This window comes from Neovison vison, chromosome 12 (assembly GCF_020171115.1).
Source record: "Neovison vison isolate M4711 chromosome 12, ASM_NN_V1, whole genome shotgun sequence".
NCBI lineage: Eukaryota > Metazoa > Chordata > Mammalia > Carnivora > Mustelidae > Neogale > Neogale vison.
In genome coordinates, this window is record NC_058102.1 from 129,564,364 (window position 1) to 129,590,748 (window position 26,385).

Here is a 26,385-nt window from a genome sequence, read left to right on the forward strand (position 1 = left end):
CGCAGACGCGCGTCCTTGCTTTGCCCCCCACCTCCTCCCGCTTCAAACCCTATGCCCTTTCTCCTTCAGCAACGAGGTGTCCTTGCAGTTTGAGTTTTTACTGGATAGACTGCCAACTAAATAACAAAACGTAAAGCTGCCATCTTGAAGGTTCCTGAAGGCCGCGCTTCGAAGGCGGTGACGGGGAAGACCAATGGTTCCAGTCCCCTGGGTCTTAGCCGGGTGACAGTGTCCAGGATGGGGTGGCTTCGCGGCAGGAACCTCAAGATCTGGGCAAAGGACCGCACCTTGAAGACCCAAAGGCGACGCCTAAATAGGTCTCGGGGCCAGGCGAACCTGGGAGGTTTGGCGCCCTCGCGCCCTCGGCGGGGACAGCGGCTGGCGGTCCGCGGCTGGGACGTCGCCTCTGAAAGACGCGGGGACGCAGCCGGTTTCCGACAGAGCCTGCGCCGGCCGGACCCCCAGGGTATAAAGGCTTCTCTGACCCGGGCCTCCCACTGGCTACCCAAAAGCCGGGAGAGAAAGGAACAACCTGCGACGGGTAGTCGGGGCAACTGCAGAGAAGTGAAAGCGGCCTAAAATGGGCGACGCCGAGCGAGTCCTCTTTATCAGCGCAGCAGACTGCAGGAGCCGCCATTTGGTGGCGGATTTTGGTATTTCAGTAGCACGTTGTGCTGAACGTCACAACTGGCTTGTAAACGTGGCAGGGCCATTTTTAAACAGCGCTTTTTAAAAATTCAAAATTTCCCCTAACCTTCCCCCTCGGGGGGCAAAAGGGGGACGCCCCTCCCCCTCTCCCGGTGGGCCGCTCCGCTCGCCCCTCGACCCAGAGCGGGGGGTGTTTCCTCGGGGCGACGGCGGCCTCCACCCGTGCCCAAAGGCTGGAGCGAAGCGTGACGGAGCCCAGCGCACACCTAAAGGGGTGTTTTCCTCGCCATTTGTTCAGAGACGGGGGCGATTGCGAGCCCGCGGCTTTCCTCTCCCCGGGCGGAGACTCTCCTTTTCCCGCGGTCGTGACGGCGTTGTCTTCTCGCGGGCGGGCATCGCGGCCCTGGTCTCCCGCCTCACACCTCTCGGGCGTGAGGAGCCCGGGCCCAGACGGAAGGAAGCCACCCGACGAGAGGCGGCTCCTCTGGGAATGCCGGGTTAGGATCCCTCGCTCGAGCTTCCAGCTCTCCCCGGAGCCTTTCGGGGGCCGGGAAAGCTAGACAAATCCGTAGAGTGCCAGGAGGCCCGGGGTCCCTCCCAGGGTTGCCGGGTCTTCGAGGGTTTCCATTAAACGCCCCCGAAGCGTGAGGCGCCTCCCGAGAGGAGAACAAAGGGCCAAGGGGTGAACGCGAGGCGAGTCCGCGCGCGCAGCAGCCCTTTGCTCCGCCGGGCTCGGGGTCGGGGGCGCTAGCAGGGCTGACTCCGGCCTGGAAAGCAGCCGGTGGCCGCTCGGCAGAGTCCGCGCCGCCCCCAACACTCCCCGGCGGACTGAAGAAACCCCAGTCTTCGAGCCTGGGCTGCCATGTTGCATTCACAGAGGGCGCCAGTCATTTGACGCTTCCGAGGCAGCGACACCCCCAGCCGATGAGCCCTTCTGCCCTCCGTGCCTCACAGCTGCGGTCAAAGCCCGAAGGGACCGCAGGGCGCGGGCGGGAGCGAGGAGAGCCTTCTGGGCTGCCGAGCCGGCGTGGCGGCGGCGCCGCAGCGGATTCCCCTTAGCCACCTTCCTTCCAGGGGCTGCAGGGCTGCGCGCTAGGCAGAGGCTCGGTTGCCAGTAGCAACCACACGACGGCGATCCGCAGCCAGGGCCGCCGCCGCAGCCGCTGGTACCGCTGCATCCTCGTACACCTCGGGGTCGAGCTTTTGCAACTCCGGGGGTTGCCCTCGTTGACATCTCTCGCCCCCGCTCGGGGTCCTCATCCTCCCGTACCCTCAGCTCGGAGCAAAAGCCCGCTCCCCTGGCTTGGCCCTGCCCCCACCGCAGACAATAGGGGCTGCTCCGAGAGCACGCTGCAGCGCGCGCCTCGCTGCACAGGCACCTGAGCCCCCGAGATAGGGGCGCTTTGCTTAGTCCCTGCCCCAGGTGCCCTGGTCTCCAACTTGAGCTGAAATGCTTTGTCAATGACCAGTCTAGTAGAAAGCTTTTCTTGACGTCAGAAATAAGGATGGTGGTAAAGAAAGAAGTCAAGGCAAGACGCCCTCTCCTTTTCTAGTAACATGGACACAAAGAAGAGCTTACGGTTCTATCTGCTCTTGGTAACAGTGGATTTACTCTGGGTTAGAACCACAGGAAAACGCTACAATCTTCGGTCTATTTTGTCTACCACGAGTATTTAGCGTTTGTTCCAACATCACGTCCAATTACTTATTATGCAAAAGTGGATGGAGCATTTCCCTCTCCATTTCATTTGATGAACCACATCAGCTCTTGGCAGTGTAGACAGAGTGGTGTGATGTATTTAAAAGAAAAAAAAAAAAAAGATTGACCTTAATCCTTAGGAATCTTTCTGCCTTTCCTAATATCTGTGGTTCTAGGACACTGATTTAATTTTTTTAAGCAGGAACTTTAGTTTTTAAACAGGTTTTTATTGAAGAAAAATCTTCAAAGTATCCAGGTATCCAGCACAATATTTTATTTAGCTAGTAGGATAACTTGGGAAATACGTGCATTGCCAAATTTCTTCACTCTTGATAACTGTCCCTTCTTTGAATAGTCATTAAGTTAGCTGAGTGTTCTTCAAGGATTAAAATTTCATGTAAATCACAGATATGCTGAAATTTCTAAGTTTAAAGCTCCTAGAGGACAAGCACCTGTCTTATAAATCTTTGTGTGCTCCAGAGTCCTTTTAACACAACTCAACAAATATTTAAATTTCCAGAGGATTCCAGAAGTTTGACAACCCTTATTTAAAAAAAAAAAAATTACTAATAACTACTATAAAGCTTGGATACCTTTAATGAACTCGGTAAAAAGCTTAACATTTTTCCAAGCTAGTGCCATTAATCATATATTCTCATTCATGCATATTTTTACCTAATTTATTTCAAATGTGGTAGGTTGCACTAAAATTATCTGACAAATGTTTCCAGAATTCTAAAGAAAATAATAAATTGTATATAAGAACTAGTAACTTTGGTATTTTCCCACTAAAGTGTCTGAGAATTGGTTAAATAGCCATATGCAAGATGAGATTTTAAAGTGGCTTTCATAGTTTCATATGGCATAAGCATGACATTAACTTTCTTCATAATTCAACAGGAATACTTAAGGGTCTAGTATGGGATGTTGCAAATCTATCAAGGCAATCAGTGCATCTTGAAATATCCTTTTAAATTTAAATCAGCTTTAAAACATACGGAAAGTAGTTAATATGTCTTAATCATATCTGATGGTAAACTTAAACCAACACACATCTTCAAATGACTCTTAGGTATGATGTTTTAAAAGGGGTTCACTTTCGAGCTCCACAAAATGTCAAGTTCTTAAATAAGAGATGGTAAACTTAAATCAACACACATCTTCAAATGACTCTTAGGTATGATGTTTTTAAAAGGGGTTCACTTTCAAGCTCCACAAAATGTCAAGTTCTTAAATAAGATAGTTTACTTCAAAGAAGAAAGTTAGCACTACTTGGTTCCTGGAGGCAACATAATGACCTGTAGCTAGCCCAAACACCCCACCACCACCTTAAAAATAGGAAAGCAAGGCTTTAGTGAAAAGTTCCCTTCTACGGTCTTTCAGGAAAGAAAAGCTCCAACAACTTGCTCTGGACCAAGTTAAAGAGATTATCTCCCTTTTTCATTACAACTGTGTCTTTCAGTGAATTGAAGGATAAGATCAAAGTGCATTCATATTCATGTGAATTATCGCTATTGACTTGAATAATGATGGATTTCATTGTTTTATTTAAACTGAAACCAGGAATGCTGCTTTTGAGTCTACACCCCTAAGGCTGTAGAATTTCTTCTGTGAGGACTCAAAACCCAAGCAATTAGGTCTGACAACCACGTCATTTCCATAATGTACTTCCGTACAGAGGGCTATTTATTGGAATCGGTTACATTTCTATAGAATCTTACCATGCAATTTTTGACTCCTTCCCAACCTTCTGGGTGTGGGGGAGAAACCCTAAGTTTAATAAACATACTACCAAAATACTTAAGTGTAAATCGTACTGGGAAGATAAAGTGATGTTTAGAAAGCATTTAGTTCATGAGTCAGAAAATCAACGTTATCAGTAATTAACTCAGGACCGTGTTTTTGCATTGAATATGATTCATTACAGTTTGTTTTCTAATGTAACTGAAGAACTGGTCAGAGTAAGCTTGGGAAAATGTGTTTACCAGCTGCTTTCTAAATATGCCTCGTGACATTTTTTCCTCTGGAGAAAAAGGTTATGAGATGCAAAGGACCCCACTCACTTTTACCAAATGCTCATTCTACTCATTGACCTATTAAAATTCTTATCACTCTGGAGAACACCCCTAAGGAAATTAATTACCAGTTTCTTGGTATCACTCTAAGTTCTTGCCTTACATTTAAAGCATCATGCATAAGCATCACTTTTAAAAATCAATTTTTTTAATCTAACTGTGCTATAAGAAGTCTCTATCTTCACTGTCCCCATTTGGTGTCCATAGTATTGCAAGACACTCTTTAAGCCAAAAGTTTGCTAGTAAGTTTGTTTCTATTTGGGATTTGGCCATAAACATTCTGGCATTATTTGTATACTTCTAAGTTTATTTGTAAACTTTCAAGAACTTTACTCTTGATTTATAAAATGATAAGCAATCACATATTCTTTCACCATAGGCTCTATTCACTTCTAGAATAAAAAGCATTTCTTTATAATTCATTTTCTATCTTGCTAATGGGAAAGGTACTGGTATTTTCTTCATATAGGTAGTCATTAATCTTCCATGTTATCCATATGAAACCTTTATTCTTCACTTAAAAATAAATATGGGTAACGTTTGAGTAAAAGGCAAATTAAAATAACCCAGCCTTAGCAATATTCAGGTTTTTCTCTGGAATATCAAGAAATAAGATGACAGGAGTTGTATTTTATAGCTTACTCCGGCTAACGAGAATGCAAATTTTAGTGCAATTATCTCTTCTTAAAGAATGAGATGCTTTGCCACCGCGTCTTACAACCTAGTCTATGTTTTAGCGGAGCTCACTCTCAGCTCTGAAAATCTCTGTAGGGGAAACCGACAGGCAGAGTGGATAAACAGCAGCCTATGCCATTTTTGTAAAAGCAGAAACATTGAACTTTTTCTCTCATTATTTTTGCAGTATTTTTGAGGGGCCAGAGCATACAGTTAGTTATTCTTCAGAGTAATCAATGAGCAAGAAGTTTTGGCTTCGGACTAGATATAACAAAATGACGTCAAAAATTTTTTAAAAAATGAGGCTCGCACATGCGCAGTGAGGTATGGCTCCCCCCCCCACCCCAAATAAGCTCTTGGCTCTTCCACCGGCCTCTGGGATTTGGCCTGCACCACGGGCTCTACGGAGCTGGCTGAAGTAAGGTGGTGCAGGGTTCCCACACCCCACTCGTGGCAAAAAGAGTCCGAACGTCCTTGCTCCCCGCAACGGGGGCGGGGGGAACTCGCTTTAGAACTCCCGGTAGGAGAAAGTCAGGGAGAAGCAGGGCCGACCGGAGCGGCCACGGCGAGTTTTTCCGGCTGCGCCAGCGCTGCGGGGCCTCGACTCCGGGGTTCAGGTCTCCGCCCGCTCCCGGCAGGCCCCCGAGAGTTGGCCACACCATTCCTGGGCCCTTGGGTCAGCCGCACCGCGCGGAGGTTCGGCCGGGACCTCTCCGTGAGAGCCTGTGTGGCGGTGCGGTTCTTGCTGGAAGCCTGGCCCGGGGAAGCAAAACGAAAGGATAGAGGCCTTCTTTTTCCTGCAACCTGCCCCCCCCCCCCGCAGACGCGGGTTCTGCTGGACCCGCGGCCCCTTCCCTCAAGATACCCCGGCCCGCGGCCCGCGGAGCTGTGAGGATGCACACGGAGTGGGACTACCCCCATCCCGCCCCCACGTCGCTCGCACCCCTGGGGTTCGCAGCCGCGGAGCGCGCAGCGGGCCCCGGGAGGCCCCGCGGTAGGGAAGCAGCCGCGCCGAGCCTGCGCCGCGCTTCCGCACTCGCGCCCTCGGGCGGGACGCCCCCGCCTCTTCCTCCTGCCTGCACCCCGGAGCCTGATTCCCCGCGTCCCCTTTTCCGCCTATCTCGGCGATTGACGGCGGGGCCCTCGAGGGCTTCTGAGCCAAAATACGGCCTGACCCCAGCCCCAATCGGTTCCCGGCTCCCCCTCCCTCGTTAGAAACCGAGCAGAGGGGCTCTTTGGAGTTAGAGAAATTGGGACTAAAGGAAAAGCCGAGAACGTCCCGGAGTACTGCATTCTTCTTTCCCCCTAGGACCCCAACACCCCATCAACGCTGAATACAGTTGCCTGCCGGGACCAGCGCCGTCGAGCCGGGAACCCGGCGTCCACCCGCCTGTGTCCAGTTATGCGGTGCCAGCCAAAACCCTTCAGCTCCTGGCTGGCGGAGCAGCGGCGCAGCGGTGGCTGGACCCGCACCTGAGGGGTGCATGGGCCGAGTCCTCCCAGGTCCTGCACCGCATGCAGGCGGGGTGGGCTCCTGGGGTCGTTTCCTACGTGACACTTTACATTTTTGTCTACTGTAGCCCGTTCTAATAAAAAGGTGGTTTAGAACTATATCTACCTTCCCCGAGACAAGGGCAACACCACCAAGATTTTAGAGATGGGGGAGGGGCGCAAGTTGAGAGGGAGTGGCTGATAGACATCTATGCCAGGGCGCTTAGAGTCTTCTATCTGGTGAGCGGGGTTTGGGTACAATTTTTAAGAAAAACTCACTTCCTTAAAAAAGTATTCACATCACGCACACACACAGGTACACGCACCAAGCAGCAACAATTTGTTCTTTTTTAATACATGTCCCAGTGCCTATTTCAGAATTCTACATTAAAAGCATCCATTTTTAGTATCAATCACTTTGTGCTATAGGGTACCTTTGGAAGCGAAAATATTTGTGTATGGAATCCCCCTAATCATGGTTTACTTTGAGAGTGGAAAAGATGAGTTCAATCTTTGCATCCATTGAATTACTGGAAATAAAACATGTACAGGTGTATCCTTAGAACTTTGGGCCAGTTCCATCATCTTCATCTTAACATCTTATCTACCTTAACACTAAATCTTAAGCACTTTAAAGTTTAAAATGCAAAGAAATTATTTTAAAGGACTTGAAAAAACGAAGAATAGGACATAAGACAAATACAACCCAAGCATAGAAATGTTAATCTTCCCTTCCTGGATAGGACTTTTGGAGTATCTTCTGCAGCTGACAGACCTGATAGCACAAACGAATGGTCTGCTGAGAACTAAATGCAAAATCCTGATGTTTCTCCCCAAAAGAGTGCCAAAGCAACATTTAAGAGTCATATGTTTGCTCTCATCATTATAGATAATGTTTTGAGTCCACTAATTTGGTTATGGGGTATGTAGTGTTTTTACTTTTAATTCAAGTATGAAATATGGAGTTGTTACAATAATTTTAGATTTTTTTTGCAAAGTGATTATTGTATTCTATAACTTAAATAATAATTACATTCAATTGCCAAATGAATGCCTGTTTAAATGCTAATACTATATTTTAATTCTTTGGGGGAGGAGGAAAGGAGATTTCATATCTAGATAAAACCCAGCTAATTTTTCTCAAAAACAAGGATCCTTTTATTATTCAAGTGATGTAGATATTCTCATTTTCTTCATGTTGGTTACCCTATATCCCTTGTCTTTGCTTCCAACGCAGCACTTACATGGTTTAGAGCAATTATAGCTCTTAAAACACGGGCAGGCGGTGGTATACACTTGTTGAATGAATTAGTACTTTGTTTACAAGTCTTTCTTCCACTGGATTTCATGTGCTAGAAGACAGGCACATTCTGTTATTAGCCAAGTGTCTGGCATACTTTGATACTTAATATGTGTTTGGCTTGATAGAGGAATATATATAGACTTGATTCACCTCAACAATTTTTAAAATGTGTATGTTACTATCTAATCAGCACATGCAAAGCCTTAACTTTTAATATTCAGCTAGAAGCTGAAGAAAAAAAATACATGTATGGTAAAATTAGCAAAATTTCTTTTAGGCATATGTAAAATATATTCCCATGATAATGAGATTTTTCTGAATTCCCAAACCAGATTTTTAGAGAAATAGAACAGGATATTTAAACTGGCTTTATAAATGTTGCCTTTTTAAAGTCTAATTTTCATAAGTAAAAAAATTAAATACAAAAGTGATTTTAAAATTACACATGGCTAGCTTTCTACAAAAGGAGCCAAAGTCATCCAAACAAATCTTTTATAGAAACACTTTTGCAATTTGTTCAGATAATGTGTTTCACCCTCAATCAAATGTATATTTTAATATGTCAAGTACATTGTATACCTGTTTTTAAAGTTAGCTGGTACTTTAAGAATAGTAATCTTAAATAGCACTTTAAAAAGAACCCTGAAATATCCCTTAGAACAGTTTTCTTTCTCACTACTTGTTACAGTTGTATATGTGATCATGGGGCATTCAATTAACTTTGTAAAACAGAATGGTATTTTACTTTGAAGTTAGTAAATTGAAAAGTGGGTCAGAAAATATAGATTGGCTTTCTTGTCAGTAAAAGTAATCTGCCATTTTTTGTATTTGAACTGCTGATAAAGATAATTCATTATATGTATTATAATCATTCTGCTACATTTTTCTATTTAATTTTAAAGAATTTTCCCCAAAAAATCTAGAATAAAGAGCAAAGATCTAGCTTCTTTAATGTGTCCAATTTCAGATATAAAGTAGGAATCCTATATTATGCTTTATCAGGCATACAATTTAACCCACAGACATTGTTAATGACAGATATTCAGAATCTATTGTTAAAAATAGTTTATATACCATTTGAACTTAGGTTTTTAAACTTTGCAGCATTCCATAAGTAGAGCTGTATAAGTAATATGTTTATAGGTTTAGACATCCTTTCCACTATCAATCTCCTATCTCAACACTTTTAAAGTAGAAAATCATAGTAAAGCAATTACTAAAAATGACAGCTTGGGTAACTTAGGAGTGTGAGTTGTTCAAGGACTGAAACCAAATATGGAACCTCTTAGTTTTAAGGGGATTTTTAAAAAATTATTCAACAAGGAACTGAAAACAAAATTACAATGAAGGTTTTATTTGCCACTTTAATTATTTGCTCAATCTGTTTTCCCCCACACCTCTAAATGGGAACATACAATAACTTTAATTTTAAAAGACCTGTTTCCTTAGAGAAATGTGGAGATCATTGTGTGAAACTTATGACTTTGGAGTTAGGGAAAGGAATTGTGAGTATTACTGGCTTCTGAACTGCGGAGCAGAAGACATGCACCTGTTCTGAGCGGTAGCAGGGACTTGACTGAACACACTTATTCCCCTATTTTATTGCTGGTCCATTCCCCAACTATCTGGGGCTCCACCAAATATCAGGATTTCATCAGAGAGCTCAAGTCAGAGTGAGAGCTTAAAGATTATTATATAGGACTCACCCCAAATATGAGAACTCGCTAAGTTTGCATACTCCCTTCTACTGAAGAAGAGATATCAAGAGGTTTCTTTCCTGTCTTGGCACTACTCAGCAGCAGCTGTGGCTATCTATTCCCTTGACACCTGGTGGAATTGGAGGTTCTCATGGAGAAACACTTAAAGTTGACACCTGTCATTGAGACATTTGTACAGTTTTCAGGCAAGCTAGAAACTGGTGATAGACTAAGTACTTAATTTCTGCTACAAGCCTCTGGGTAAAATTTAAACTTACAAGGAAGTCTGGTTAAGATAATGTGAATCAAAACTTTCCAGGTAAAGATTCTCTTTCCCTTTCTTTTGGAAATGTCATTTAGCAACAACATGAAGCTTAAGTTTAAATGACAAGGACAAATGTTTAAAAATCACAGAAGTGAGGAAACAAGCAAAGTTGGTGGTTAGGTAGAACAAAGTCACAGAAGACAGGACATTTACCATATTGTTCCCCGTCTACTTTTCTCATTGAATCTCTAGGAGTGCTTATTAAATCCTTTTAAAGCAATATGCCTAAGTTAGGAGTATAGTTGTCTTCACCCTCCAGGAATCCTGAAACCAGAATTGTCCGGTCCATGACAGCTGGATTAAAGGGGAAAACCCATTCGGCGCTGAGGACATTGACAGCGCATACTATCAGATCACACCATGTGCTCTGGGAGATGTCTTTTGACCGTCTAAGCCAGGACGACTCCACTGACGTCGTTTGCTAGCCTCGTGGCGCTTTAACGGGTCTCTCCGGGGTGAGGAGGAGCCCCCCCTCGCCGGGACCGAGTCCACGGCGCCGCCCGGAGACCTCGCGGGGGCGGGCTCGGTTTGCAAAGGGCCCGAGGCTCCCGGCGGACGCCCCGGACGCCCGGCAGGACCGACGGTGCCCGATTCTCTCGGCGGCCCGGCGACCGTGGCGCGCCCCGGGAGCCCCTGCGGGCGGAGATCCCCCGGGGCTGGCCGCCTTCGCCCGACGCCGGGTGCCGCGGCCGTGACGTCACGCCCGGGACCGGCCGTTGCCGCGAGACGGCCGCGTTCCGGTTCCGGTCGGTTGCCCGGGAGACGCGGGTACACAGAGAGAAACGGCTGCCGTCGGAGGCCGAGGCGTCGCCGCGGTCGCCCCCTCGGCGTTCTCGCAGGCCGGGAGCGGACGGGCCGCGTCGGCGCCGAGCTGGTCGCGGGCGGAGAGCTGCCGGCGCCATGAGTCAGAGGCAGGTGTTGCAAGGTGAGGCTCCGGGCGGGCGGCGCCCCGACGGGCGGGCGGCGGGAGCCGCGGGGGCACCGGGCCGCCTGCTCCTCCGTGTGTCTGTCTCGTCCGCAGTGTTCGAGCAGTACCAGAAAGCCCGGACGCAGTTCGTGCAGATGGTGGCGGAGCTGGCAACCAGACCCCAAAACATCGAGACGCTGCAGAACGCGGGTGAGTCCGCACCGATTCCGCGTCGCTCAGGGCCCCTCGAGCCGCTTGGCCTGTCGCTCCGCACCCCCGGCCCTGCCCCGCCTCGTCCTGCAACTCGGGCTCCTAGCCACCCCGGGTGCTCAGCCGTCTCGCCCCTTACCACCTTCCCCACAGCCCGGCCTTCCCCGGCTCGCTGTCACCCCGCTCCCCAGCGGACTGAGCTTCTGGAGAGGGGCAGGGTGGCGTCGGCAGGACGGCGTCCCTAAGTTCTTCCCCTCCGCCGCGGAGACCGCGGAAGCAATCGTCCTTTTTGGGTGTGAGGCCAAGAGGGTGAAGCTTCCAGATTGGTGTGAGAGGGGCCCGACATCCCTATTTCCATATTTACCGCAACCAGGCAAGTGTCAAGTTGAAAGTTAAGGGTAGAAGAATTGCCTGGAAGTCATTTTACGTGAATGGGAATCTACCTTAATCAGACCCATTTTATCCGGGTGCCCTTGCTTGTCACCCTGCCTTTGATCACCTTCGACTTCCTCACACCAAAGGAATTCCAGAGCGGTTGACACATTATTTCTCGCCTTGCATTAGTGAAAGGGCAAAGATTTGCTTGAATAATTTCTAAGACATTCAAAGTAGGTAAAGTGTTAGCCTTTAGAAGTTCTTATGGCGCTGTCATTCCCCCTCCTTAGTCCGAAATCATGCATACTCTAGAAAGAGGAAGAGAGAGTGTGTGATTTGCTTCTTATCAATTAACATAAACAGATGGAGAAGATAATGGGGGATTAAGGACGATTCCACCGCCATCTGAACTCAAAGTAAGGCAGCATTTCATCACTACTGTGTCATAAGAAGTGTTCAACTTGTAGTTTATAGTCTTTAAAACTCATTTAAATTAACACGGAATTAAAAGAAATTTAAGGACACATTGACAGGGCAAGAATGTTTAGAAATAATGTTTGCTCTGGTTTCTTTGAGGAGAATTACTACTGCACCTAAATGAAAACTTTTTGTGTTGCTGAGAGGGATTTTGGTGTTTATTCTTTGTATGTTTCTCTTGGAGGGGAGTATATTTATAAAAGTGTATTTGATAATCGTGTTTTAAAACTTATTTTGAGATAATTATAGATTTACATGAGTTGTTAGAAATAATACAGAGATTCCTCTGTACCTCAAAACTGTGGCATGATATCACAATCAGGATATTGACACTGATAAAAATCCATCCATTTTATTTTTCAGGTTTCCCCAATTCTGCTTGTACTTATCTGTGTGTGTGTATGTTTAGTTCTATACATTTTTATCCTACCATCACTATACTTAAGATACACAACACTTTCATTACTGCAAGGGTCACTTTTATTGTCCTTTTATAACCACACTTACCATCCTCTTGTCCCTAACCCTGGACAGCCACTAATTTATTCTCCTTTTGGAAATTATAAGTTGATCATCTTTTGTTTTGCAGTTGTTTCATGTGGATTAATTATCTTTCTTCGGCATGTGTGTATGTGCTTACGTGCATGGATATATACTCCCCAAACTACCCAGAACAATGCTGGACACAGTGTTTCATATGTATAAGTTTATTAAAGAAAATATAAATTTATTAGAGCATATTACATTTATTAAATTCACTTAACTTTTAGTTCTTCCCCCCACTCAGTCCTACTCATCAACGGCTTTTGTGAATGAACACTTATTATTTACAAATATTTAATTTCTGAACTATAGGTAAACAGCTAAACTAAAACATTTTGTTAAAGATTTTATTTATTATTTAACAGAGAGAGAAGGAGAGCCAGAGAGTATGCACAAGCAGGGGGAATAGCAGGCAGAGCAGGCAGAGGGAGAAGCAGGTTCTCCGCCGAGCCCAATGCCTGACACGATCCCAGGACCCTAGGATCATGACCTGAGCTGAAGGCAACCACTTAACTGACTGAGCCACCCAGTCATCCCTAAAACATTTCTTTTAAAGGGGAAAATGAGGGGCGCCTTGGTGGCTCAGTTTCTTAGTGCTTTTGGCTCAGGTCATGATCCCAGGGTCCTGGAATCAAGCCCTGCATTGGGCTCCCAGTTCAGTGGGGAGTCTGCCTCTCCCTCTCCTTCTGCCCCCTCCCCTACTTGTTCTCTTTCTCTCTCAAATAAATAAAATCTTAAAAAAAAAAAAAAAAAGGGAAATGACTGACATTTAAAAAAAATTTGATACTGTAGTATGGGGGTATAAGTAACACTTAAGATACAGGATATCACGTTTTAGTATAATGGTGACAGGTTATCTCTTCCTGTAAGTGTACAATGTAGAATGTATTGTGGAACTTAATCAGTCCAAACCATTAGGCTAAGTGATCTCTAAAGTATAAGGGACCTACATGTGACATCTTAAATAGCCACCTATTTCCACTTATGGTCTGGTTTATGAAGGAATTGAATACAATAGTAATATAGCAATGTTTTGAAGTTGTCTGTACTTGACCAATGTTGACGGAATGCTAAGATTTTTCTTTTCTTGAGGAACTTATTTCAACATATTTCATGTTATCTAGATTTGATTTAAGCACTCCTTTAATACTTTAATAATTTTAAATAGATATAGCTAATGAATATTCCAGTGTATTCTTTTGATTAGAATAATCCTTCAGCTTTGTTATGAAAACTTAATAACCTATAAACTATTGAAATGGTTTGTTCCTAAAAAAAAAAAAAAACAACATGGATTTAAAAATACTTTTGAATGAGCCATAATATGTATGCATCACATATGTTATGATCAAGTTTTTTTTTTTTTTTCAGTCAGGTGACTTCATTTTGATAACATAAAATACTAATGCATTTTATTTCTGACTTTGACATACTCTCTGCATCCCTGGGAAGGTTTTGTTTTGTTTTCTCATTTATCTCCCTAATAAACTGCTTAAATAAATATGTATCATGGATCTGAGATCAGGGGGAAAACATTTTCCATACAGGCATCATGATAAATCAGTAATTCAGTTGTTAAGAATTTTTTAAGTCATTCACTGTGAAAGGAACCTCAAAGGTGAAAATTATCAATGGAGTTTTATTTAATTTTAAACCTCTGATCTTGCCCATTATATTTTTGATGTGCTAATAAGAATATTTGCTTTATTACATATGCCCAAAGTAATTACTAAAGCAAACAAAGCGTTGCATGATATCATCATCAGAGTATTTGGACAAAAGAAGTTTGATTTCTAGCCAGAATTGTTACTAGAAAGAACAGTGTACAGTGTGTCTATAACCTAGAGTTATTTTTTTCTTACTGAGGTTTTACTCCTTCTAAATCAAATATGTACAGGAATTAAAAAGTTTAGTGTTTGTTATAAAATCTCTTTATGCACCCTCCAACCCTGTACTCTTGTACCATTACATCTTGCAGCTATTTAAAAATAAATTTTGATACGTTCCCTCTTTTAATAATCAGTAATACATATAACACATTGTAAATAGTAGAGATAATACGTTATTACTTCTAGCATTGTAGAATTTCAGCAAATGGAGGTGATTGTTTAGTTATAAAATGTAAGTAATATGTTTTGTGGCATGTTGGACAATCAGGCTCCTAGGTTGTTTAGAAAATCTTTTATAATAAGCTAGTATAAAAAGTCCAAGAAATTTGTTTTTAAACTGTTTAGCTATATAAAATGAACTTTCTGAAGCAGCTGTTTGTGTAAAAAAAATATGGTAAAATTTAAATTAACACTCTGTATATATTTAACATAAAACCTATAGCAGAATAAAAAACATGGCTAAGCCCTAGAATAATAGGGATAGAGAAAACTGCATAACCCTTTAAATATGCATCTCTATGCAGCTAATTTGCAAATTTAGGCTATTTAATGAGCTTACAATTCAAGAAAATAATATACACTGATAAAGTTATCTTAAGTTACATGTGTCTGGGGCAGGGTGAAAGTGTTCAGATTAATGATTTAGTACCTCAGTTTTCTGAGAAGGAAAAGTCTGTGGTAAGCATTTATAATATATTTAAAACATAGCCTGGTAGATACAAGTACCATGATTCTCTCACAAAACCCCACTGTTCCAAGGGATATTGAAACTGAAAAGATAATTAGTAGAGCAACTTCAAAAAAACTTAACCAAATATGCTTTTTAAATTTCATGAATATAAAAGGAGTCTTGGACTTGTGAATGCATGATAATTAAAGTACTGATCTTTTTTTAAAAGATAGGGATAGTGGGTTTTATATTTTGTTTGTTTGTTTTACATATGCTTCAGTGGAAAACATTTGAGGGAACTATAAAAATTCTGAACTTGTATGCACCTAATAATATGTCCTAAAAACAAGATCATTCAGAATTTTATTCTGTGTTCCCAATCGTTGTTCCTGCATGGACATTTATAATATAGCCAGGGCTAGGATGTTCTTGTTTTCTTAGGGAAAAACATGATGATTAAAAAGGAAAAATCTAAGCTATGGATGAGCCTATAAGAGTGGGACTTAGAAATGGCAAGTTTGTGTGGGTTATATTTTAATGTGGCAATTTAATGTTTTTGAAAAGTTATTTAAATTTACTTCCTAACTCCTCTTCACGTTTCAATGTTTTTTTCATGGCTTTTGCTCCTCTGACTAGAACCTTTTTTTTGTACTTCTTTGTCTAATTAATTTCTACTCATTCTTTATGGCTCTGTTTAGATGGTGATTCCTCAGGGAAAACCTTCCTTGAGCCCTCTCAGTAAGTTAAGTCTCTTGATTTATGCTTTCCTTGCTCCTAATATTTCTCTTTCATGATATGCATTACAGTTGTCATGATTTAGTTTCTGTTTACTCTACAAACTGTAAATCCCATGCCTAGCATAATGCTTAGTGTAGAGCCAGATATTCAACATATTTAAATAGAATGAAAGAAGGAGTAATTATTATTTTTTAAGATTTAATTTTTTTAAAGTAATCTCTATCCCCAACATGGGGCTCGAACAAACAGCACCAAGATCAAGAGTCACATGCTTTGGGCGCCTGGGTGGCTCAGTGGGTTAAGCCGCTGCCTTCAGCTCAGGTCATGATCTCAGGGTCCTAGGATCGAGTCCCACATTGGGCTCTCTGCTCAGCAGGGAGCCTGCTTCCTCCTCTCTCTCTCTGCCTGCCTCTCTGCCTACTTGTGATCTCTCTCTGTCAAATAAATAAATAAATAATCTTTAAAAAAAAAAAAGAGTCACATGCTTTACCAAATGAGCCAACCAGGTGCCCCAGAAATAATTAATTTTCTAAGTGTTTTCACATCTCTTAAAAAATTAGATTCTTATAACAGCTCAGATAGATAGAATAGGTATCTTTTTTTTTTTAAGATTTTATTTATTTATTTGACAGAGATCACAAGTAGGCAGAGAAACAGAGAGAGAGGAGGAAGTAGGCTCCCTGCTGAGCAGAGAACCTGATGCAGGGCTCCATCCAAGGACCCTGGGATCATGACCTGAGCTGAAGGCAGAGGCTTTAATCCACTGAGCCACCCAGGTGCACTTCTTAAGCCCAAGAAAGGCTGGATAGTTGCCCTCATCACAGAATTAGTCCTGGCCAGACTGGGACTAGAAGATGTATAATTGCTGTCTGACATTGCACTTTTCTCTGTCACCTTGTAGGTATTAGTTAGCTATTTCTAGATGATTCTAGGAGTTCCTAATGAATCATAATGTTAACCTATTAAAACAAGTTATCTCTTTAGGCTTTTGGGTACCAAAGGCTATCTCATAATTGTGTGTAATTGGCTTTTGAGGTGCCCTTGAAGACCAGTATGGGAGCTTGAGTGGAGGCCAGATGCAGAGAACTAACTTTAATTGATAAGTATCTGGAGGTTTGAGGGAGTAGGAGTTGTATTTAGGGCGTACACTGGACTCAGAACTCTAGAGGACCTTCAGCTTCCTTTGACTTCTGAGGAAGCCTTATCAAGCCAAGAACTCTTTAAAAGGATCCAGGGAAAAGTGTATAATCCACTGGAAGTCTCAAACTCAGATAATACTTCAGAGAGTTGTTGGACTGAGTCCCTGCTGAGATCAGGGAGAGTGCAGGGGAGGCTTCCTCAGAGCGCAAGGTAGTTAGCTGCCCTGTGAATGCCTTTTTTTTTTTTTTTTGAGAGCACTGGGGGGTAAAGCCCAATGAAGAGGGAGGCACTGGATATTTGTTGGTTGATTTTATGTATGTCCCTTTGTTTTTTACTTAATCATGCTTTGTGTGAATGACTTTTACTCCATGTTCATTGAGGTCTGAACTTTGGGATTTCTATTGAGTAGATGTACTGGCCCTAGCAGGAAGGCCAGCACCACCCTTGAGAAAAAATTTGGTCTTGCTTTGTAGTGGGTGGGATGGCCCCTCTGAATATGTCAGACTTCCCTAATTTTCAAAGTGACATACTGGTTTTGCCATATACTCCATGCTTTTTGTCATGAGGGTGGCTCAATTTTAAAGTTATTTTTTATTCAAGGGGCGCCTGGGTGGCTCAGAGGGTTAAAGCCTCTGCCTTCGGCTCAGGTCATGATCCCAGGGTCCTGGGATCAAGCCCCGCATCAGGCACTCTCCTTGGTAGGGGGGCCTGCTTCCTCCTCTCTCTCTCTGCCTGCCTCTCTGCCTACTTGTGATTTCTCTCTGTTGAATAAATAAATAAAATCTTTTTAAAAAAGTTATTTTTTATTCAAGTTTTGTTATAAGTCTAGGTAAAAAGAAGTGATATTTGTGGTGTATGTATGTGTGCATCTGTCTTCAAAGAGAATTATTTTTATCCGCTTTTCTGTATATTCTATTCCTGCGTCATTAGAATCACTAGCAAGTTATATATATAGACTAGCTTACATTAGTTTTCTATAGAATTGTCTTTGTAGAATTAATCTAATAATATGCCCTTTCTTGAGGGCTTATTAAAAAATACATAAATTTCCCTATAGCTTCTTTAAATCTATCATCGTTGCCCATTTTGATGTTAAATGTTTTTATATAAAGATGCTCTCTTTTAGCCAACCAATTTTTATTAATTATTATGTGTCAGGCTAGGCCTACATATGAAATTTCATGAAAAAATTTGTCCCTACTTTATTTCACAAAGTGGTTCCCTTTTTACTTTTGCTTCCAAGAAACTCAGTGATATGTTTAAAGTTCAGAATTGCAGCAGCTATTCTTAACTCGTATTTTTGATAAAATTATTAGTTCCCATCCCTCTACTATATGGCTTTTTTTTTTTAAGATTTTATTTATTTATTTGACAGAGAGAAAGAGAGGGAGCACAAGCAAGGGGAATGGGAGAGGGAGAAGCAGAAGAGCAGGGAGCCTGATGAGGGGCTCAACCCCAGGACCTTGGGATCATGACCTGAACTGAAGGCAGACCCTCGACAGACTGAGCCACCCAGGAGCTCCTACTACATGGTTATATCTTTGTGTATATATCTTTTAGAGAAAATGATCTCAAAAATTTTTAGAGTAAGTAGAGTATGAATAAAATATTTTATGTGAAGAAAGAGTTTGATTACCTTCCAAAAGTGACCACTTTAAATACGAACCATGAAAACTCTTGGAGCAGATAATCCTTTTATAATTGCTATATTTATTCTCTACTTAACCCATTCATGAACATTCCAATTTTCTGCAGGCAGGTAGGTATTATAGGTATAAATCATCAAAGAGAAGTCACATTGACAAAAGAAGACAGGACTAATTTAATATTTGTAGTTCTCTAGAAGACTTCCAATTAAGATACAATTGTATCTATTTGGGGTACTATGAGGTAAAGGGTCAGTTTAAATAACCCATATACCAAAAAAAGAAACATGAACATATATTAACCATTGTTATTTTGTTATTTTTTATTTTTAAAAAGTTTCTAAAAAATCACCTTATTGAGATATAATTCACCTACCATACAATTCACACATTTAAGTGCAAAATGCAGTGGTTTTTGGTACACTGTTAATTTTTTTAATACTTTTTTTTTTTTTAATTTAAGAATCTCTACACCCACCATGGAGCTTGAACTCATGCACCTGAGATCAAGAGCGACAGGCTGTTTTCACTGAGCCAGCCAGGCACCCTAATACATTGTTAATTTCTTAAAATTGTGATAAAATTTAACAACATTTGCCGTTTTAGCTGTTTATTTTTTTTTTTAAGATTTTATTTATTTGACAGAGTTCACGAGTAGGCAGAGAGGCAGGCAGAGAGAGAGAGGAAGGGAAGCAGGCTCCCCACTGAGCAAAGATCCTGACACAGGGTGGCTCCGCGAGACCCTGGAGCCATGACTTGAGCCGAAGGCAGAGGCTTAACCCAGTGAGCCACCCAGGCGCCCCCCATTTTAGTAATATTTAAGTGTGTAATTCAGTGGTATTAATTACATTCCTAATGTTATGCAGCCAGCACCACTAACCCCAGAACTTTTAAAAAGTCACCCCAAACAGAAGCTCATTTTGTTTTTATTTTAACTAAAATTTGCCTAAAAAGAGAAAATTGCACATCAAATTTCACAATTTGTTCATTTATCATTCAACATTTATTGAGGGTCCAAGGGCCAGATGGATGCTTAGATGCTGATCGTGCAAAAATAGAAGGCATAGACTTCTTAAGCTTCCTTAAGGAGCTTATTTGCTGAAGGAGCGATATATAAATACTATCTGATAAGTGTCTATTGCATAGACATATGGAGCACACATGAAGGGTGCCTAACTCAAGCTTTGGAGGGGTACTTTCATGGGAGACTTCCTGAAGGATGTATTATCTGGCTGAATTTTGTAGGAGTTAGCTAGATGAAGAAAACTGTATTCAGGTGGAGGGAACATTATGTGCAAAGGCACAGAGGCAAGAGGAAAGGTGGTGCTTGATAGAAAAGGCGAATGTTTAGATAAGGCAGGAGCCTCTTGAGATAATAGGGCTACAGAGGGGCCAGGCAATGGCTGGAGAGGAAAATTTACTTCTGAAGGACCGCATCCAAAGTTTGGATTGATCCTGAAATTGATAGAAAGCCATTGAAAAACTCTTATCAGAGAAATGAAGGGATCCATTTTGTGTTTCTGAGAGATGATTTTCACAGCAGTGTGGAGAATTGATTGGAGGGAATTAAAACAGGATCGGGAAACCCTGTGCCCATATTTGTTATAGCAGTCATGCCGCTTAACAGATGTGTAGGATTTGTGACTTAGTAGAATGGGTGGGGCAGGTGAGATGAGGGGAGTTCAGGGGGCCTCACAGTCTTCTGGTTGCCATTCATTAATGGAGAAGAGATACAAAAAGCGGAGGAAAATAGTGACTTCATTCCCTAATAGTGTTGAAGTGGAACTGTCTGGTATATCTATGTGCCAGCGACTAAAGTGAGCGATTTGTCTATGTAGGGCTCTGGAGCTCACGAGAATGATCTTGGCTTGGAAAGAAAGGTTTGGACATGTGGAATTTACATGTTCCTTTGAAAACTATTTTAAAGGTCCATCTTATATTTCTTCATATTATTATAAACATGTAAGTTCCAATCATTTTATCTAAAGTATCATGTGAATTGAGCATGCCATAATGTTTGTGATCTGCATACTTAGTTGAAATCTCACATATAGACAGTGGTGGCTATGACCTAGCCAAGAGTCAGATAATTGCACTGGAAGAATGAATGAAATTTTGGTTTAATGCAGTAATCATGGAAGAGAACTACAGTAATGTTAATGGTAGAATTAAGTGAATTCAACAGATTACACCCTTTATTATGCATTTGAAACCTGGCACATACAGGCTAGTTTTCATTGGCAAATGGGCTGTGATTGATATTGGGGAGGAGAAACAGGAGGGCATAGATGCTAGAGTTATAAAATATTATCTATCTCCTAGGATTGTAATGAGGATTGATTGGTTAATATTTTAAATTTCTTAGGGAAGTCCCTGGTACATGATAAATGCCATGTAGGAGTATGATAGATCAGTTAAGAAATATCTATTGTGGGAGGTACTTTGGTGTCTCGGTCAGTTAAGGGTCTGCTTTCGGCTCAGGTCATGATCCCAGAATCCTGGGATCAAGCCCTGCATCAGGCTCCCTCCCATTTTGCATTTCAGGCTGGTGTGAATTTATCGTGGCTTCTTCAACAGTCTGCAATAATCATGTATCTTTTGTCCAAGCCAGAAACTTGGAAGTATCACTTATTCCTCCCTCTTTACAATAATCAGTTTGTCTTGTAAATATCTAGACCTTTCACTTTTTTCTTTCCCTTTGCCGTTAGTATTCTCCAGCCTATCCTCACATCTGGCCTACTTTTGTACAATAGCTTCCTAAGTGGTCCTCCTGCTTCCCAGGTTGTCTCTTTTCACCCTTTCTTCCCAGTGTAATCAGTGATCCTTCTTTACAAAATACAAAAACACTGACGTTAATGTTCAGATTAAATTCAAAATCCTTAAGATAGTTAACTGGGCTCTTCAGTACTTTTGTCTCTGTTAATCTCCTAGCATTCTTTCCTGACTCTGCTCCCCTCTCCTACTATGGTCATACTGCATTCTCAGTTTTGTCAATGTATCAAACTCTCTTGATTCTGAGCTTCATTAATACAGTTCCTTCTGGTTGGAAAACTCTCCAGTCCTTCTCTTCTACATTCCCTCCAGTCATTTGAGCAGACGATCTGTGATCTGCCTGAGAACCTTCAGATCTCCACTTAGATGTCCCTTTCACCTTGGGTGCCTTCCTTGTGTCTGTCAAGGCCTAGGTTGGATGCTCCACTGTATATTTGCAAAGCACCCGCTACTTCCCTTTAGTTGCATGTATCATGTGTTACATTTATTCATTTCTCTTGACCACTTTATAAGTTCCTTGAGGTCAAGGATAATTGAGTTTTTAATACCTTGTATTTTTTTTTTTAAGATTTTATTTATTTATTTGACAGACAGAGATCACAAGTAGGCAGAGAGGCAGATAGAGAGAGAGGGGGAAGCAGGTTCCTTCCTGAGCAGAGAGCCTGATGCGAGACTCGATCCAAGCACCCTGGGATCACAACCTGAGCCGAAGGCAGAGGCTCCAACCCACTGAGCCACCCAGGCGCTCCTGTATCTTGTATATTCTTTTTTTTTTTTAAATTTTATTTATTTATTTGACAGAGAGAGATCACAAGCAGGCAGAGAGGCAGGCAGAGAGAGAGGAGGAAGCAGGCTCCCTGCTGAGCAGAGAGCTTGATGCGGGCCTCGATCCCAGGACCCTGAGATCATGACCTGAGCCGAAGGCAGCGGCTTAACCCACTGAGCCACCCAGGTGCCCTATCTTGTATATTCTTAACAGATAGTTCTTGAATAATGAATAATTATTCATTCCATAGTAATTCTAAAATACATGGTAGAAAGACGGAAAGGGGAAGTTATAGAGTATTTATTAGGGGACAATGAAAAGTTCTGGAATTGACAGTCGTGAATGTTTGATCAATTGTACTTAATGCATACCTAATTGTACATTTAAAAATGGTTAAGATGATCAATTTTGTTATGTATATTTTGCCACAATAAAACAAATAAAAATTTTAAAGATTAAAAAACAAGGTGAAGAGGTATCCACAGTAAGCAGAAATCTTTACTAAGACTTATGTGGATCCAAAGGCCCAGTTTGCAGATACCTGTTTTTAAAGAAACAAAGTTGGGATGTTAACTATCTTTATAAAGCACAGCAGATTGAGGTAATATGTATATAAACTATAGACATGTAATATGAGAATGGGAGTTTTTTGCTCTTGGAAATGTTTGATATTTCCTTCCTGATTTATGTCTGTAATTGGTGTGCACAATCAAAGTAATCAGGCCTATGTTGTGTTAAAAGAAATTAAAGAGTTGTGATTATTTTGAGGCTTTTTTATAATCTCTTCCACTAGATTATTAGTTTCTTGAGGGAAGGAACTGTCTTTGCTCAGGTGTGTAATGCTATTGCTTGCCAGTTGATAAACAATGATCTATTTTTCAAATGAATGTCTGGGGACAGGGTCAGCAAGGTTGTTTTGTTGTTGTTTTTGTAACTCGATTGAAATGTAGATATTACAAGCAAGGTGTCCAATATTGGCACTGAACCAAGAAAAGTAGAAAAGAAACTCAGAGCTATAAAGTTGGAGGGGAGAGAGATTTATCAAAGTTTCAGAAACACTTTCACACCATTTGATCAGTTTTTACAGAAGAAACAATTGTTTTATAGATATGAGAGTATGATATGTAAATTATTATTTTTAATATTTGTACCTGGTGGCTTCTTCAATAGAGACATCACTGAGGTCACTAGCTGTCATTAGAGACCTTGCTTATCAGATATTGTAGTAGTCACTGTTCAAAGTGCTGTAATTCATGGACTCTAAATTTTCATGCATTCATTCACCAAGGATCAATCACCATGGATTCCTAATGGACCAGCAGGTAAGGAAAAATTTCTTTTTATGTTATATATGCTTCTTCTCTGCCTTCTCCCTTCCATGCTCCCTCAGTTTTACCTTCCTTCCTTCCTTCATTAGTCTTGTATCATTATCTCTTATTTTTAGGATAGACTTGTAATTAGAATAACAAGGTCTCCAATGCTTAATCTGTGTAAGAGATAAAAACATGTCTTTGGGGACTGATACATATGAAGCACTAAGAGGCAATTCAAGGGCTAGACATTTGGGCAATTTTCTCTAATAAAGATGACCTATTCAAACAAAGATATGTATTTTTAAAGATTTACTTATTTTATTTTATTTATTATTTATTTCTTTTTAAAGATTTTAGTTATTAATTTGTGAGAGAGAGAGAGCACAAGCAGGTGGAGTAACAGAGGGAGAGGGAGAAGCAGGCTTCCCGCTGAGCAAGGAGCCTGAAATGGAACTTGATCCAGGACTCGGAGACCATGACTTGAGCTGAAGGCTGATGCTTAACAGACTGAGCCACCCAGGTGTCCCTATTTGTTTATTTTAGAGAGAGAGAGCTTGAACAGGGGAAGGGTCAGAGAGAGAGGGGGGAAGAAGAAGACTCCCTGTTGGCACAGAGCCTGACAGGGGACTGGATCTCACAATCCTGAGATCACACATGAGCCAAAATCAAGAGTTAGAGGCTGAGTCTCTAGGTTCTCCCAAACTGAGCCACCCAGGTTCTCCCAAACAAAGATATTTTATTTTATTTTTATTATTTTTAAAGATTTTATTTATTTATTTGAGAGAGAGAGATCACAATAAGCAGAGAGGCACGTGGAGGGAAAGAGAGGAGGAAGCAGGCTCCCCACCGAGCAGAGAACCTGATGTGGGGCTCCATCCCAGGACCCTGAGATCATGACCTGATTCGAAGGCAGAGGCTTTAACCCACTGAGCCACCCAGGCGCCCCCCAAACAAAGATATTTTAAACTGAAACTTTAGCTTTTACTTTTTTTGAATTTTTGAAAAGTCTTACTATGCTACTGTCTAAACTAAGGAATGTAGGAAAAGAATGATAGAGCAGAGGCATCTGCATAGAGGCCTAACTTTGATATTAAATACAGGGATAGAAGGAAAGGAATTGTGTGTCATTTTACTGATCTTATTTTTCTGGGGCCAGATGTAGTGGAAAAACGGAGAAGAAAATACGTAAAGCAAAATATTCCTTTGAATATATGGACAGGTGAAATACCTGTAAGGTGGTAAAATATTTTACTGCTAAAACTGCAAGTTGAAATTTTCCAAACTTGGGAGACTTATGGTATATTAGCTAAATACTATAACTAATAACAAACACTTATAATTAAAGTAAACATTATAGGCCCAGATAGATAAATTAATTCTTCAACTTCTTAGCATAGAAGTTCAAAGTTTTTGAGATTTAATTCAAAATGTCCAGGATGTATTACCCAGTATAGATTGATTTTCCAATTATATTTCAAAAGACAATAAGCCACTGCCTTCATACACACACACACACACACACATATATCAAATGAGGGGAAAAAAAGGAAATCCAGAATCATCAGGGAAAAATAACATGAACCATAATTGTAATTGTTTTAAACTATTTGAAGCATACTTATTATACTTTATATTTTTTGACCTTGTTAATGTATTTATTATGAAATTCAAGTATATGTTAACAAATTTAGCTCTTATTTTTTAGATTGACTTATTTTCACTTAAAATCATTCATGTTTTTTTATAAAAATTAAGTTATATTCAGCAACAACCAAAATCAACCCAATTTAAAAATGAGCAGAGGAGTGTAGTGCATAAACAATGAATTCTGGGACACTGAAAAGAAATTAAAAAATAAATAAAAATTTAAATAAAATGAGCAGAGGACTTGAATAGACATTTCAACAAAGAACATGTACAAATGGCCAATATAAGCACATAAAAAGACATTCATTGACATAAGTGCTAGGTAAATGAAAATCAAAACCAAGATGAGATATCACTTCATACCATTAGGGTGGCCATTATTCAAAAACAAAAGACAAAAAATAATGAGTGTTGGTAAGGATGTGGAGAAATTTGAACCTTGGTACTTTGTTGGTAAGAATGTAAAATGGTGTAGCTTCTGTGGAAAATAGATCAGTTTCTAGATAGTAGTGCCGATTATACTAAGTTGTACATTAAAAAATGTTTAAAATGGCAATTTTTTTGTTATGTGTACCACAATTAAAAAAACTAAAAAAAGAAATCAAGTAATAAAGCAACTACAAAGAAGAAATCAACAAATTATTTTTAAATTCAACCTTCTAGAAAGAGCCCATGTTAACATTTGCTAGTTATTCTAATACCTATTCTGTATTTTAAACTTTTTGTTGCGAGGTAATTCAGAAATTATCACTATAAAAAGCATAGATAGTAATATTAGCAACACTTATGAGTATAGAATTGTTGATTTGCTGAACATGAGCTATGACCTAGCCATGAGTAGAAGTGCCGTGTGCCTGCAAAGTTAACCAGCCTGAGTAGGATTCAGACTTGCAACCGTGGGTTTATGTAAGATGATCTCATCAAGCCACCCTAGCCATAAAAACAATCACTAAATGAAATTGGAAACTGAAAAGCCATGGGTCACATCATTACATGTATCTATGATAAGCATCATTATTCTCTGCTTACGTTATTGGTAGTACTATTTATCTTAATTTGGTCTAATCCTAAGTGTTATTATAAATGTTTTCCTTTTATTCTATTTCAAATGTTTCTGCATATAACATCATAAAAGCATATTGATAATATTTGCTTTTCTAGATCACTGTGGTATGTTTTTAAAGAAAAGATGTAATAACATCTAGCTGAATAGCCGCCTGCAAATTAAGTAAAGTTTAGAAAGTCAAGGGATGTTTTGTTCCAGTTTGAACTCTGTCATTACCTTTCTTGTAACCTTAGACTAAAACAGCATCATTAAAGCCCAAATAGCAGTTGACTATTTGGGGTATTTTATAGTAAGACAAAGGTACTGTAAAGAG

General features: G+C 41.0%; 1 protein-coding gene across 2 annotated transcripts in view; it reads left to right on the forward strand.

Moving 5' to 3' along the window:
• Positions 1-10,768: 10,768 nt before the first annotated feature.
• The window catches only part of SPAG6 (sperm associated antigen 6), a 62,551-nt gene continuing 46,934 nt past the window's right edge, over positions 10,769-26,385 (forward strand). For both annotated transcript variants that reach the window (XM_044228271.1, XM_044228272.1), the window contains exons 1-2: positions 10,769-10,838; positions 10,935-11,030. In XM_044228271.1, coding sequence (XP_044084206.1) covers positions 10,814-10,838; positions 10,935-11,030 — 121 coding nt within the window. In that variant the 5' untranslated portion in view covers positions 10,769-10,813. The remainder of the gene's footprint in view (positions 10,839-10,934; positions 11,031-26,385) is intronic.